We start from the raw sequence: 15,068 nt of genomic DNA on the forward strand, positions 1-15,068 counted from the left end.
AATATATTTTTATATAAATATATAAATATATATAATTAAATATATATTTTTTTTTTTTTTTTTTTTTTTTAAGTAGGGATCTCAAACCCAAGATCTCAAACTGGTATGCGCACCATTCACTGGCCCTACATGAGCTCAGTGGTATGCAAAATAAAATCAATTATTCTTATTTTACAAGTTTCAGCTCATTCCATGTTATTCTGAAAAATCACAATGCTGCCTAATTTAAAAATAAGAAATTGGGTAAAACTACTAATATGTCCATGCATTTAGTGTTTATTTGTCATGACTGCACAAGAGATCTGTGTGTGTCGACTTTATACAAGCTACGCTATGTCTTTTATACATTTAGGCACAAGTACATTTGTATTAGATCATATTACCTGATCTACATAGCCATAGCTAAACAATGGATGATCTCTTATTGCCTAAAATGAGAAACAAAAGAACATTTTTAAACATTAAATGTTGCAAATGCTACAGAATCTAGTTTACTCATTTTCACTTTCTAAAGCACAATCAAATACTGTTTACTTACTGGTAACTTTAAGTTTGTATATGATTTTGGTTGTCCATCAGTCCAGTAAAACCCAAGCGTATATAAATTATGAAAACCAATCCACAGGTCTGTTGTCGGTGCATCAACCATTTGAGACATTAAAAACACTGAAAATTCAAAACAATAATTTCAGAATTATATATTTACAACAGGAATGAAACAATTATTCATGGTAATAGCGTTAAATTGCCCACTGTATTAAAACTTGGGTAAATACATATCCTTCAACAAAACTTGACAAACTTAAATCAGTTGTCAGGGTAAAAGTATACACATTTCTAAATTGTATTTGTTTTTTTATTTTATTCATAAGCATTCATCATATGCAAGGCCTGACATTCCAAAGAGCTGTAGCCCAGGGCCCTGAGGTTTAGAGGGACTGACACCAAACACTATTAATGTTTTATAAAGAATAGATGCTTTCCAAGCACCTTATTTTACCTATAAACAATGTGTTGTAAGTCCACATCACTGGACAGTTGTATCTTATTTAATGCCTACATTGATTAATGACAACGTGATGATTTTGGTGGGATTCTGTTTAATTTGCTTCAGAATCTTACTTTTTTTCAGTCTTAAAGTCAAAGGGGCCTACGGTAGCTCGATTGTCAATGGTGCAGTCTCATAATCCTGATCCTGCAGGTTTTAGCCCAAGTCCTTTAAGGAAAGGCATCCAGCATGAAACAACTGTCAAATATTTCAAGTGCGTTTGCTTGCTGTGGTTGACCCCTGCAGAAGGGAGCAGCACCATCCTTAATTCTACCAGGTTATATGAGTAAGTTTTTTTGTGTGTTTTGTTTTTGTTTCTTCATTAGCTTTGGCCTTGTTAACTGTCTATCTGTTTAATTCTAAGTGGATTTTAAAACAACCTTGGAGAAAGCGTATTCTGATGCATGCTCACTAATCGACGTAGATAAATCTAACTGGAAATAGTCGGGAAAACAAAGCCATTGTCCAAAAGGATGGCCCAGCACAGAAAAGCAACATCATCAGGCCAAGACTCTGTGGCCTTCATTCATCTGCAGGCCAGCGGTCACTCTTTCAGGGATGAAGATGTGCACATCCTTGATAGAGAGGAACACTGGTTCGAGAGAAACACTTTGTGAAGAGAACCCACTCATACTTAAATGGGTCGGATGTCTCCGTGTCCAACTGTCCCCTTCTTTATAATGCTGTTATTGCTAGTATCACTCAGCCCTCTGTGAATAGCAAGTGGCCTTCAGGGCACTAATGATCAGTCATTAGGCCTTCTTTTTGCTTGTGAACAACTAGTTATGGATGTTACCAGCAAACGGGTTAGTCCACTATGTGAAGGTGCTGCTTATAAGACTGAGTATGTTGCAGCTCCGCAGACTTGTCTTTTGAGTAAAAGGAACACAGAAGAACCCATCCAGAGGGCCTGACTCAACCTTGTTAGACTTGGAAAAAGAAGTTTACATGAGCAAACAAACCTTGCACATGTCTTGAAGAAATTGAGGCCAGGTTTCCACCCATGTCTCTACACTGCTGCCTTGCTTCGTGCCAGGTAAAATTTTGATCGCTTATGATCTTGTAACACTGGAGAGACAAAAGAATAATCAAATTTACAGGTACAAATTATGAAACTATTACAAATACCCATCTCCTTTCACTTCAGAATAAAGTCCTACATTGCAGAGGAAGGGTTATTAATCTGTACATTGAAAGTTATGAGATTCAACCTGCAAGATCATACTTTACATGTTATCAAGCTAGCCCATAGGTGAACATACATTAATAAAATCTTAAACACAATAATGTAATGGAGCAGCTAATGCATTTTTACTTAATGAAACCTTGCAACCTCCCCTCCAGTACCTCAACAGAAGCTTTTTTTAAGTCAAAATAAAAGTTGTGTTCTGAAAACAGGGATTTTAGGACAATGGATGGCCCAAAATTTTAACGTTGATCTCCCCAGTAACTGAATTTGAAACCCCTGCTCTAATACATTGATATTTACAACTATAGTACAGTATACTATATTAGAGGCACAAAAAATATGATTCTGCCCTAAAGTCAAGTTCACTCATCCCTTCAGCCCCACAATCTCACCTTAAAGTTCAGTTTTTTCCAGGTGTCTTTGCAACCACCTTTAACTGGCATGGGTGCCACAGTGGTATTGACAGGTGGTGAGTGGCTGCGCTTACAAATAGATGAAAATTCAGTTCCACAGTTATTATCATGCCATAGCCCTGTAAACGGTGAAAAGAAAAAAGTAATACTACATGTCATATTCAAACCTACTTAATGTGTATTTTAAATTAACTGAACAGTAGGATTAAGATTGATTTGCTTACAACTAATTATTTGACCTAAATAAATCAAATCATTTTTGGCACGTTTAATGGCCACCGTTTTTCACTCATTTCAAAAGAGCAAAACCATAGGTCTTGTTTTCAATCAATTTAATAACACTTAAACACTGAACATTAATATTCTGCTAATTAAATATTTCTTGCTAGTTGATGCTCCAATTTTATTTTTTATGCTTAAAATGCAAGAAAGGAATGGAACTATGTATTTATTAAATTACCAATAGTTTAAGTAGCAGCCACCACACAAAACTTGTGAACCATAAAATCATATCAAGGTTTTTTGATTGCACTGCAGACAGATATTTTTTCTTCATCTGTATTTCTTGCACAGTCCGTTTATGAACCAATGAAAAATTGTTGTTACCATGGTAACAACAGTGGTTAAGATCAGTAAAATCAAGGAGCTTTGTCTGGGAAGTAGATTGGGAGCAGCCAGCGCCAGACCTATCTTCAGGTATTCTGTTATACAAGGGCAGGAAGTGGAACTGGCAACTGAATGTAAATACCTCAGAACAATAACTGACAACAAGTTGACCTTTCAGATCAACAATGACCGTATTGACCAAAAAGTCAGACAGCATCTGCACTTTCTATGTAAGCTAAGGAGCTTTAACACAAACAAGCACACGTTGCAATTGGTTTGCAGGTCACTGGTTAAAAGTGTTGTTTCCTTTAATATTGTCTCTAGGTATGGGAACCTCCTTGCAGGAACAAGTTGTCCCAGGTGGTCAAACTAGGTAGTAAAATAATTGGTCATCAACAAATGCAACTTACAGATTTGTACAGTCAAGTTCTGTTAAAAAGGCAATACAGGTTCACAATGACCCAGCTCATCCACTGTGACCGTTGTTCAAGCTCCTGCCATCTGACAGAAGACTGATGGTTCCTCTAACAAAGAAACATGAGTACAAAAAGTCATTTGTTCCCTCTGCTGTGACCATTCTTTGTAGGGTCCAATTTAAGTGTCATCGACAATCCATTTTCTGCTGAGGCATTTTTATTTTTAATGCATCATGTATTTTAGAATGTTTTAATTGTGTTAGCAAAGCTTTTTAAAGGGTTTTATGGATTTTTTTAAACTTGTTTTGTTGTGTATGTATGAGCCAGATGTCAAAGAAAAGTCTCTATTTCATGGAATGTTATGGACAATAAATTGAATTCTAATCACATGATTTCAGAAACTAAATAGCATTATTTAAGGATGATACATGTATTGTTTCGTTTTACTTATCATTTTTATCTCTGTCATTGAAGCTGAATGTTACTCACCAGTATGAGACATCATGGAAACACAGTTCTCGTCAAAATTTTTGAAATCAGGCTGCCCTTCTTCCCACATTTGAAATAACACTGGAGAACCATCCACCCATCTTAATGCAATACAAGCAAAAATGTAAAATGAAAAAGTCAAACACCTCACAAAACAATTATAACAAAAACATTGACAAACTGATTTGATTCTAAATGTAAAACATTGATGGTGTAGCAGTAAAAAAAGACTGAAAAAAAGACTTGAAACCAGGTGAAATCACCTTTTCCCACTTCTTTGTATTTACACTTACTGAAATGTTTTGTCAAGATCTACAGTCATACCAATCCAAACACGGTGAATTCTGTATACCTACACACAAACAAAGTTTTTTTTTTGTTAACTGGTGAGGAGATGCAGAAAAGAACAGAAAGCCCAGAAACAAAATTCAAATCAGTTTATTTATAAACATCCAATTCATAGACAAAAGTCATTTTAGGAAGCTTCAGAAAAATGCAAATAGGTTAAAAAATAATGCACTTTATTCACAAAATCTAATTATTTATATTCAATAAATCCAATGGCACTGAAAACAGGTTCCGATTCTAATCAATTTACTTACAGTACAATTTATTACAATCTATTTTAATCAAATTATAATTGAATTTGATGAAAATGAAAGCTGGGGCAGCACCGTTGTGCAACTGGTAGAGCTGCTGCCTCTCAGTGAACAGGTTACCCTGGTTCAAATCCCGGTCAGAGGACCTTTTTGGGTGGAGTTTGCATGTTCTCTTTGTGCATGCGTGGGTTTTCTCCGGGTACTCTAGTTTCCTCCCACAGACCAAAAACATGCATGCTAGGCTGATTGTTAACTCTAAATAATTTCTAGGTGTGAGAGAGTGAATGGATGTCTGTCTCGTTTGTTTATGTGGTCCTGTGATGGACTTGCGACCAGTCCAGGGTGTACCCCGCCCCTTGCACAGTGATTGCTGGACATGGGCACCGGCAACCCCCGTGACCCAAAATGGACAAAGCGAGTAAAATATAATGGATGGATGGAAAATGGAAGCCATTAAACAGCAGTTGAAAGACTGACACTGAATTGTAGTAAAACAAAGGCAAATAGACATGGCTTTTTTATTTGACTACTTTGGCACATGTGCTGCTTCATTCTTCTTCTTCTTTCAGCTTTTCCCTTTCCAGGGGTCTCCACAGTGAATCATCTTCCTCCATCTCACTCTGTCCTCACTCCAACTACCTCTATGTCCTCTCTAACTGCATCCATATCTTTTTGGTCCTTCTCTTTGTCTTTTTCTTGGCAGCTGCATTTCTAACATCCTTCTACCAATATACCCACTGGCCCTCCTCTGGACATGTCCAAACCATCTCAGTCTGGCCTTTCTAACTTTATCTCCCAGTTGTTCAACCTGTGCTGTATCTCTGATGATCTCATCCCTAATCTTATCCATCCTTGTCACTCCTAAGGAGAACCTCAACATCTTAATTTCTGCCACTTCCAGTTCTTTCTCGTCTTTTTGTCAATGCCACTGTTTCCAGACCATACAATGTAGCTGGTCTCACCACTGTCTTGTAAAATTTTCCTTTGACCTTTGCTGACACCCATTTGTCACAAATCCCTCCTGAAACTTTTCTCCATCCACTCCATCCTGCCTGGACTCTCTTTTTCACCTCTTTATCACACTCCCCATTTTCCTGGACAGTGGACCCCAAGTACTTGAAGTCTTGCACCTTTGTGGCCACTGCTTCTTGTAGCTTCACTGTTCCACCAGCCTCCCTCTACACACGTGTATTACATCTTATTACGGCTAACTTTCATTCCTCTTATTTCAAGTGCATACCTCCACCTCTCCAAATTCTCTTCCACCTGGCTGTTCTCACCACAGTTCAAAATGTCATCTGTAAACATCATAGTCCACGGGGATTCCTGCCTGACCTCATCTGTTAGTTGGTCCATCATCAGAGCAAACAAGAAGGGACTCAGAGCCAATCCTTGATGCAATCCTACTTCCACCTTGAAGCTATCTGTCACTCCTACAGCACATCTCACCACTGTTCTGCTGTTCTCATACATGTTCATACCAGTCTAACACACTTCTTTGCCACTCCAGATTTCCTCATGCAATACAGCTTTCTCCCTTGGAATCCTGTCATATGCTTTGTCTAAATCCACACAGACACAATGGAGTTCTTTCTGACACACTCTGTACTTCTCCATCAGCATCATCAAAGCAAAGTTAGCATCTGTGGTGCTCTTTCTTGGCATGAAACCATACTGCTGCTCACAAATAGTCACCTCTCGTCTAAGTCTAATTTCCACAATTCTCTCTCAGATCTTCATTTTATGTGTGACTCATAAACTTAATTCTCTTGGAGTTGCTACAACTCTGTACATCATCCTTGTACTTAAAAATGGGCACCAGCACACTTCTTCTCCATTCCTCAGGCATTTTCTCACCCTCAAATACGCCATTGAATATTTTAGTCAAAAACTTCTCTCCAATATATTTCCAAACTTCCACTGGTATGTCATCAGGTCCTACTGCCTTCTCCTTCGTCATTCTTTTGAGAGCTTTCCGGACTTCACCTTCACTGCTCTTTCCCACTTCCTGGTTCACAGTTTCAATGATCTCTACTCTTCTTTCTCTTTCATTCTCTTCATTCATTAGCTCCTCAAAGTAAACCTTCCATCTTACCATCACACTTTCCTCACTTGTTAGAACATTACCTTTCCTATCTTGAACAAGCCTAATCTGCTGCACATCCTCTCCAGCCTGATCCCTCTGTCTTGCCAATCCATGCAAGTCCTTTTCACCCATTTTAGTGTCCAGTCTCCCATACAACTCATCATCAGAATCAGCTTTATTGTCATTGCACAGTTTAGCGCAGCAAAGATAAATTTCAGTGCAGATTTCCAACAAGTGCATGGGGGCTGTAGCTTTGTTGTGAAGTGCTGCCCTTATCACTTAGATAAAAAAAGGGAAGAAAAACATGAAGAAAAATTTAATTTAAAAAAAGATCTCTTACACTGTGTCCTTGACACACAGGTCACAGTGTAAGGTAGCAAAAAACTATCTGATAAAGGAGCAGTTTGAGATAAGTTAACCTATCCAAGGCCAGCGGGGAAGGCAGTTTCAGACAAACAACAATTGTTTTGGGACAGGCTGACTACTGATTTCACGTCTGCCTTCATAGTTTCTGCTGGTATACTGAATGCTGAATCCAAACAGCCAGATCTGTGGTCATTCCACTGGTCCGTGCTTGTAGCCTTCTCCAAGTTAGAGCTGTCATTTCTAACCCAAACCCGGAGCCCGGCCCTGCCCAACCAAGATTCGGACCGGGCCGGGCCATAATAATGTGCTTAATCTGTGGGCTGGGTCTGTGTTGGGCTTTTATTGTGTCAGGGGTGCGCATGGCCGACGATCCAATTATGTGCCAACATGGCTTGCCATACAGTCACCAGCCACATGCGGCCATTTGACCACGCGCTGACCGGCTGGTTGCAAGAGGTAAAAAGTTCAGTTAAGCTTCAGATGGACTACAGCCAGCAATCCATCAGTCCAAATGGACATTCATTCAGCTGCAGCGCTCAGCGGACGCATGCAGCCGATGACCCAAACAGGTGAGATCACAAAATATCTGACATATCAGAGCAGGGTCCAATGCAGGCAGAAGTAGGGGAAGCATTTAATGCACTTTGATGGCTCCTCAGCTCCAATCTTCTGCCCCCTTTACTCAGCCGTGCACATCCACCAATCTTTAATAATAGTCGTGGTATAAGCAGTCAAAGATTAAATAAAAATGTTGGAAGTTTTTTCGGGTTCAGACATGTAATTACTGTTAATTTGTCAGATTGGGTGGGATTCAGCGATGATGGCCATGGGCTGGGGCCGGGTCAGGTTGGATTTTTTGGACCCCGAGTGCAACTCTACTCCAAGATGGATTCCTTCATGCCAGCGAGTTCTAGGAGCCACAAGTGGCCTGTAATTCTCAGAAATCGCATCCATCTTACAGTTTAGCTTGCAAAGCATCTGATTCTGAGCACTCGAAGCACAGTGCAATCCTTCACATAAGGCAGGCAGCTTCACCATTGCCAAAACTGCTGCCGACGACTTCCTAGTTTGTCGATATCCCAGGTACCCACCAATTCCAAAAAGCAGAAACCCTGTTATGATAAATCCATTTATGTACGTGTCTTTAATGTCCTCAACAGACAATACAGACAGGCACATAATCTCCCATTCACCCCAAATAATCCATGATATATCCAGTTGAGTGTCCCTTCAGGGTAAGAGGGTTCTTCTGAACCCTGTAGTCTCATCAAGAAGATTTTATCAGTTGTGTTAAGAGACCAGCTGACCAGATCCATAATAATTTATGATTCAGAAGATGTGTAAAGAGAGGCTCTGAGACCGATTCACAGGACAAGAGCAAAAGCAGGAGGGAGGCAGGAGAGGGAAAGCAAGCGTCCATCTTTGTCAAGAGCAAGTCAGAAAAAAAAGCCTTCTGTTTTGCCTTTGCCACATCCCTCTTTGTTCTACATTGCATCTCGTTAAATACCTGTCTCCTCGCTTCAGTCCTCTCACTGTCATTTTTGTTTCTTGGCTAACCTCTTTCTTTGAATAGTTTCTTGCACGTCACTATTCCACCACCAGGTTTCCTTATCATCCATTCTCTGTCCAGATAACACACCAAGTACCTTCCTACCTGTCTCTCTAATTACTGTTGCTGTAGTAGCCCAGTCATCTGGAAGCACTTTCGTACCACCCAGAACAGTTAACAGCTCCGCTCTGAAATTCTCAAAACATTCTTCCTTCTTCAGCTTTCACTATTTGGTCTTCTTCAATGATTTTACTCTTTTTCTCTTCTTCACAACAACAGTCATTCTAGACACAACCATCTGATGTTTTTTGGCACGTTCACCCCGTCACAACCTTACGGCCTCCAATCTCCCTTAAGTTTCCCCTTCTACACAGAATGTAGTCTACCTGTGTACGCCTTCATCCACACTTATAAGTCACTCTGTGTTTCTCCCTCTTTTGGACATGAGTGTTGACAACAGCCATTTCCATTCTCTTAACAAAATGCACCACCATCTGTCCTTCCTGGTTTCGTTCTTTGACACCAAACCTACATATCACTTTCTTATCCTCTCTGTTTCCTTCACCAACATGTCCATTCAGGTCTACTCCGATCACCACTTTCTCTTCCCTGAGAATACTCTCTACCACTTCATCCAGATCCTTCCAAAATGTATCTTTCTCCTCTCCATCACATCCAACTTGTGTAGCATAACCACTGACAACATTTAGCATTCTACCTTCAGGCACGTCCCCCTATCTGACGCTCTTTTTACCTCTACTACATTCTTTGCCAACCCCTCCTTCAGGACCACCTCTACTATATTTTTCTTTCTATCCAAACCATGTTAAACCAGTTTAAACTCTACTCCAGGCCTTGCTGCCCTTCTACTTGGTCTCTTGGACACATAAATCATCTACCTTCCTCTCTGCATCATGTCAGCCAGCTCTCTACCTTTGCCTGTCTATAGCTATGTTTACATGCGCAAAATTCTTTGACCGGATTGAAATGTTTTCAGATTAAATAATTCAAATGTGTCTTTTACATGAGCACAATCTGTTCATGATGAGTGTTTACATGTAGCAGGCTTTGTTCTGAACAGAAGTACTTACATGCGCAGAGTGGTAAACTCTCCTTAAAAAAAAAAAAAACACAGAAAAAGAAGTTCTACTTCCAGTTTACTTCCGGGATGAACGTAAACAAACCTGAGCACCCAAAATGGACCCACGACAGCTTTTAATGATGGTGGAGATGTTACTGCACTCCCTGACTGAGCTACAGGTAATATAGATCATTCTGAGCTCTTTTAAAATTTCTAGGAGAAATGTTGTGTCGCTCACCGACCAGTTTTGCTTCCCTGACATGCTAATATTATTATTATTTTTTCCTGCTATTCTACGGTGAAACCAGACGTGTTTTCAAAATTCAAACTAAGATCATCTTATCCTAAAAAAATAAAAAGTTTTAGCCTTTTGGGTCAAATCTTAAAAACAACTGTATGTGCAAAGGACATGCAACATTGCAATGTCTATTGGTCCTCAAAGCTTGTGTTGGAGATGATGCTTAGCTACTAGCACACCCAATTTTATTTCATACATTACATTTGATAACTAAGGTTATTAGAAAAATCTAAGCAAATATGTTCTTGTTCTTAGTATTTTACCTTGTTTTATATGGCACCTTGATTTGATTGTTTTTAAGACTCTACTTTTATTTTAATTACTTTTTAGTGTTGTATATTGTCTGTACTATCTTGTCTGTCTAAAACAGGTCTCTCTTGAAAATGAGTCTTTATGACTCAATGAGACTATCTTTAAAAATAATAATAATAATAATTCAACAAATGTAAAATGGAATGAATTATAGTCCACGATTTATTCCAGTTATTACTTTCTGTGAGATTTCATCAGAATTTTATCCAGTTTTTGTCCACTGGTTTATGAGATATTAAGCTAAAAGACAGATGAACAAACACATACAGGTACACATAGATATATGCATGTACATTATTGCCTACCTTTTATGTGTGAGCTATAATTTTTTTTTTTTTTTTAAAGAACAGGTAGAAAAAAGGCTCTACACAAACTTGTTTATTTTTAAAATTTTTTGTATCGTAACAAAAACATCCATCAATCCATCCATTTTACTCCACAGCATCCTTTTTGGGACCCGGGGGTCACTGTTTCTCATATCCAGCAGTCACTGTGTGAGAGGCGGGGGCCACCCTGGGCAGGTTGCAAGCCCATCACAGGGACATAGAGACAAACGAGATAAACAACCATTCACTCTCTCACTCACACCTACGGGCAATTTAGAGTTACCTATCAGCCTAACATGAATGTTTTTGATCTTGGGAGGAAAATGGAGTCCCCTGAAAAAAACCACACACGTACAAAGAGAACATGCAAACTTCACCCAGAAAGGTCCTCGATTTGATCTGGCAACCTTCTCGCTGAGAGGTAACGGCTGTACCAACTGAGCCACTGTGCCACCTTAACATCAAACAGCTATTGAAAACTGAACTATGTACTTCAGTTCATAGTAGTAAAACATTAGTTACTTCTACTACACTCCTAAAATATTTTAAAAAACTATTTATGATATTTGGTGTATAAAATCAGCAATATGCTGTATACAAAAAGTGTTTTATTTATTGGCAGTTTTTTGACATTCTTGCAGAGTTTGATTTTCGTAGTTACTTTAAATCATATACTGCTTTAACAAGTTTAAGTCAGGTCCTTTGGACTGATTCTTCTTTGTTGAAACATTTCGTCTTTTTTTTTTTTTTTTTGATAAAAGAAGAAACATTTCAACAACAAAAAAATAAAAATCCGTCCAGAGGACCTGTCTTAACCTTGTTAGATTTATCTACCTGGATTATTAAGAATGCCTCAGGAAATATATTGCTTAGTTTTTTAATGAAACATTAATTTCAGTGCTCACCTGTTTCCATAAAAAGCTCCATTCAGCTTCGCTGTCGATGATCACCAAGTCAGCATGCCTCTGTTTGCAGAATTGCCGAGCATCTTCCATGGCCATTTTTTGCTTATTCATAAAATATTGATTCCCTTTCCATTCCAGCCACCCATCTGAAGTGATGTTATAATCTGTAAATTTGGGTATAGATGGCACATGTTAATATGAGTAATTATGCTAGATTTGTTGTTTTTAAGACATTCAGTTGTAAGTTTTTGTTATTGGATTGCCATAGCTACAAACTTCTCTCATAGTCCTTGATTCCAGCTCTTTACACCTGTTTTATCTGTCACCACACCTGCTTTCACTCAGTAATCACTGTCCCAGTATTGCCTGGTTGTTTTCAGTTCTCCATGAGATTGTACTGATAGTTTCAGTTTATTCCTGCTGCCTGGGATTTCTGCATCTGTAATTAAAACTCAAATTTTGATTTAGGCACACTAAAGCCCAAGGCTCAAGACACCAGTATAATCACATCATCTGCATAAAGCAGAGCCAAAACCCTGAAGTTTCCAGACCAAACACCGTCCTCTCCACAACTGCACCCTAAAGTCCTGTCCGTGAACACGACAACAGTATTGGAGACAAGGGACAGCCCTAGCAGAGTCCTAACCACACTGAGAATGTGATTTTGTGTACTTTGTCCCAAGAATGCTGACACATCTCCTGATTTGGTAATGCATTGTTCGGATAGCCTGTAAAAGCAACCCTAGCATCCCATAATCCCACAGCACCCCCTACAGAATGCCTTAGGAAACACAATCATAAGCCTTCTCCAAGTTCACAAAACACATGTACACTGGGGAGTCAGACTCCCCTAGCACCCCTAGCAGCTCCGCAGAGGTGAAGATTTGGTCCACTGTTCCATGAACAGGATGAAAGCCACATTACTCCTTCTGAATACAAGATTCAGTAATTCATCTGAGCCTCCCTTCCAACATCCTGGAGTAAACATTACCAGGGAGGCGAAGAGGCTTGATTTTATGATAGCTGGAACACACTCTTCGGCCCTCCATTTTAAAAATGGGAACCACCACCCGGGCTGCCACTGGACTGGCATTGTCCCATATGTTTATGCATAGTGAAGAGGCCTGTCAACCATGATAGCCCCACAACAGCCAGAGCCTTCAGCATCATATGGTGAATCTTGTCCAACCCTGGCACCCTGCCACCAGGGTGCTTTTGATCTCTGCTATGTTAATGGACTTGTCTGCCCCAGTGACCTCAGACTCTGTCTCCTCAAAGGTGGACATGGTGGATGAGTTAAGAACATCCTCCTTTCACCACCCAACAATATCTCCAGTTTTTGTCAGCAGTTTCCTACCCAAATATATACAGTGCCAAGTACACTTATGGACCACCCTATGCTCTAACATGGCGTTGGTTATGGAAAGCCTATGCCTAGTATGGAGGTCTAAGAACAATACACCAGATTGGTTCGAATCAGGGGGACCGTTCTGCCTAATCACCCCTTTCCAAATAATTCTGTCATTGCCCACATGGTAGATTAACTAAAACTAGCTTAAAAAAAAACTGAGTTGAATTTTAAGCATGAATTATTACCTAAATGGCAACTAGTAATAGTGATAGTTTAAGGTTCAAATCCAACTTTGTTCACACAAGATTTTTTTTTTTTTAAACATGACCTTTTTCATATACTGTATACTCTACTATGCTTGCAGAGTTTATCTAAAAACTATGCTTAATATATCAGTTCAGTACATTTGCCCCTATGTTAAAATACTCTATGTAGCTATATGCTCATACAATATGCACTCACCTGGAGTGGCAGGGGGTGGAGATGGCTTTAGAGAGACACCTGGGAAGGAAGCATTAACAGTGTTTGATTTATAATGCTGTACTACAGTAACTATTTATTGTTTTGTTGGTGAGCACCAGAAAAAGTAGATAATATTGTTAAAAAAGTTATCATGACTTTAACAAGCAATTCACTAATATAACCATATTTTACCTGTAGAGATCTGACAAATCCAGCTATTTTGTTTTTCACAATGATTATCATTCCATGAACCATCCTTATGCCAGTCAAGAGCAAAAAATTCAACACAGTCTTCTACATTGTTTTTATTGTTTGGCTCTCCATCATGCCAGTGTTTAAAGTTGACCTAATAATGAAAGCAAAATAAAACATACAATGATGAATACATTTCTTTAACTTTGAGCTCCAGGAACTACAAAGTACATGGTGATTTGGCATACAAATATTAAGAGAGAAAAATGTAAACTCACTGGTGACCCATCACTCCACACAAAGCCGGCTCCTCGGTCAGGCACATGAAGTCCAATCCAATATTTTCCAGAGCTAAAAGGGATATATACAGTGCATGCTGTAAATTTTAAAAGCATGAATAAATTAAGGTTAATGCATATACACATACACATACATATATACAGACATAAACATATACATACCACGCAAGTTTTTTTGAAAGCATTTTAACAACATTTGGAACAAAGTACTGTACAGTTACAGTCAATAAAACCAACAGCAGTCATAAATCAAAATGAAAACAATTTAAAGCAAGCACAAAACAGAAATATTAAAAACTAATATATAAACAATTGATTAAAATCAATAAAAATAAAATGTGTTAAATACATTAAAATTAGACAAAAAATCTACATATCAGCTTGCTCAAAGTCAAGAAGAAAAGATAGGTTTTAGGAAATAATTTCAAAACGTACAGAAAGGATGCTTGTCTGATGCTCAAAAGTAGGTCATTCGACATTTTAGGAGTAACAGCAAAACAAGCAAACACACACACACACATACATACATATACATATACATATAAAATATATATATATATATATATATATATATATATATATATAGGTAGAGTGCCCTCTCCGGGTCAGGGAGGAGGTCCTACACTCATCTATGGTCATGAGATTTGGGTTGTGACCGAAAGAACGAGATCACAGATACAAGCGGCCAAAATGAGTTTTCTCCGCAGGGTGTCTGGGCTCTCCCTTAGAGATAGGGTGAGAAGCTCGGTCATCCGGGAGGGACTCAGAGTAGAGCCGCTTCTTCTCCAAATCGAAAGGAGCCAGGTGAGGTGGCTCAGGCATCTGTTTAGGATGCCTTCTGGACGCCTCCCTGGTGAGGTGTTCCGGGCACGTCCCACCGAGAGGAGACCCAGAGGAAGACCCAGGACACGCTGGAGGGACTATGTTTCTCGGCTGGCCTGGGAACACATTGGAATTCCCCTGGAGGAGTTGGCCCAAGTGGCTGGGGAGAGGCAAGTCTGAGCCTCCCTACTTAAGCTGCTACCAACGCGACCCGACCCCTAATAAGCGGAAGAGAATGGATGGATATATATATATATAT

The 15,068-nt window shown here is 39.1% G+C and overlaps 1 protein-coding gene across 1 annotated transcript in view; it reads right to left on the reverse strand.

Annotated features, from left to right (window-relative positions):
* LOC119414260 (macrophage mannose receptor 1-like) overlaps positions 1-15,068 on the reverse strand; it is a 35,778-nt gene that overhangs the window by 8,514 nt on the left and 12,196 nt on the right. The window contains exons 14-22 of the mRNA XM_037681355.1: positions 13,967-14,039; positions 13,689-13,842; positions 13,497-13,535; positions 11,666-11,847; positions 4,455-4,513; positions 4,162-4,262; positions 2,630-2,769; positions 2,011-2,116; positions 539-666 (exon numbers count right to left, since the gene is read on the reverse strand). Of these exons, the coding sequence (XP_037537283.1) occupies positions 539-666; positions 2,011-2,116; positions 2,630-2,769; positions 4,162-4,262; positions 4,455-4,513; positions 11,666-11,847; positions 13,497-13,535; positions 13,689-13,842; positions 13,967-14,039 (982 nt within the window). The remainder of the gene's footprint in view (positions 1-538; positions 667-2,010; positions 2,117-2,629; positions 2,770-4,161; positions 4,263-4,454; positions 4,514-11,665; positions 11,848-13,496; positions 13,536-13,688; positions 13,843-13,966; positions 14,040-15,068) is intronic.

This window comes from Nematolebias whitei, chromosome 9 (assembly GCF_014905685.2).
Source record: "Nematolebias whitei isolate Nwh7 chromosome 9, NemWhi1, whole genome shotgun sequence".
Taxonomy (NCBI): Eukaryota; Metazoa; Chordata; class Actinopteri; order Cyprinodontiformes; family Rivulidae; genus Nematolebias; species Nematolebias whitei.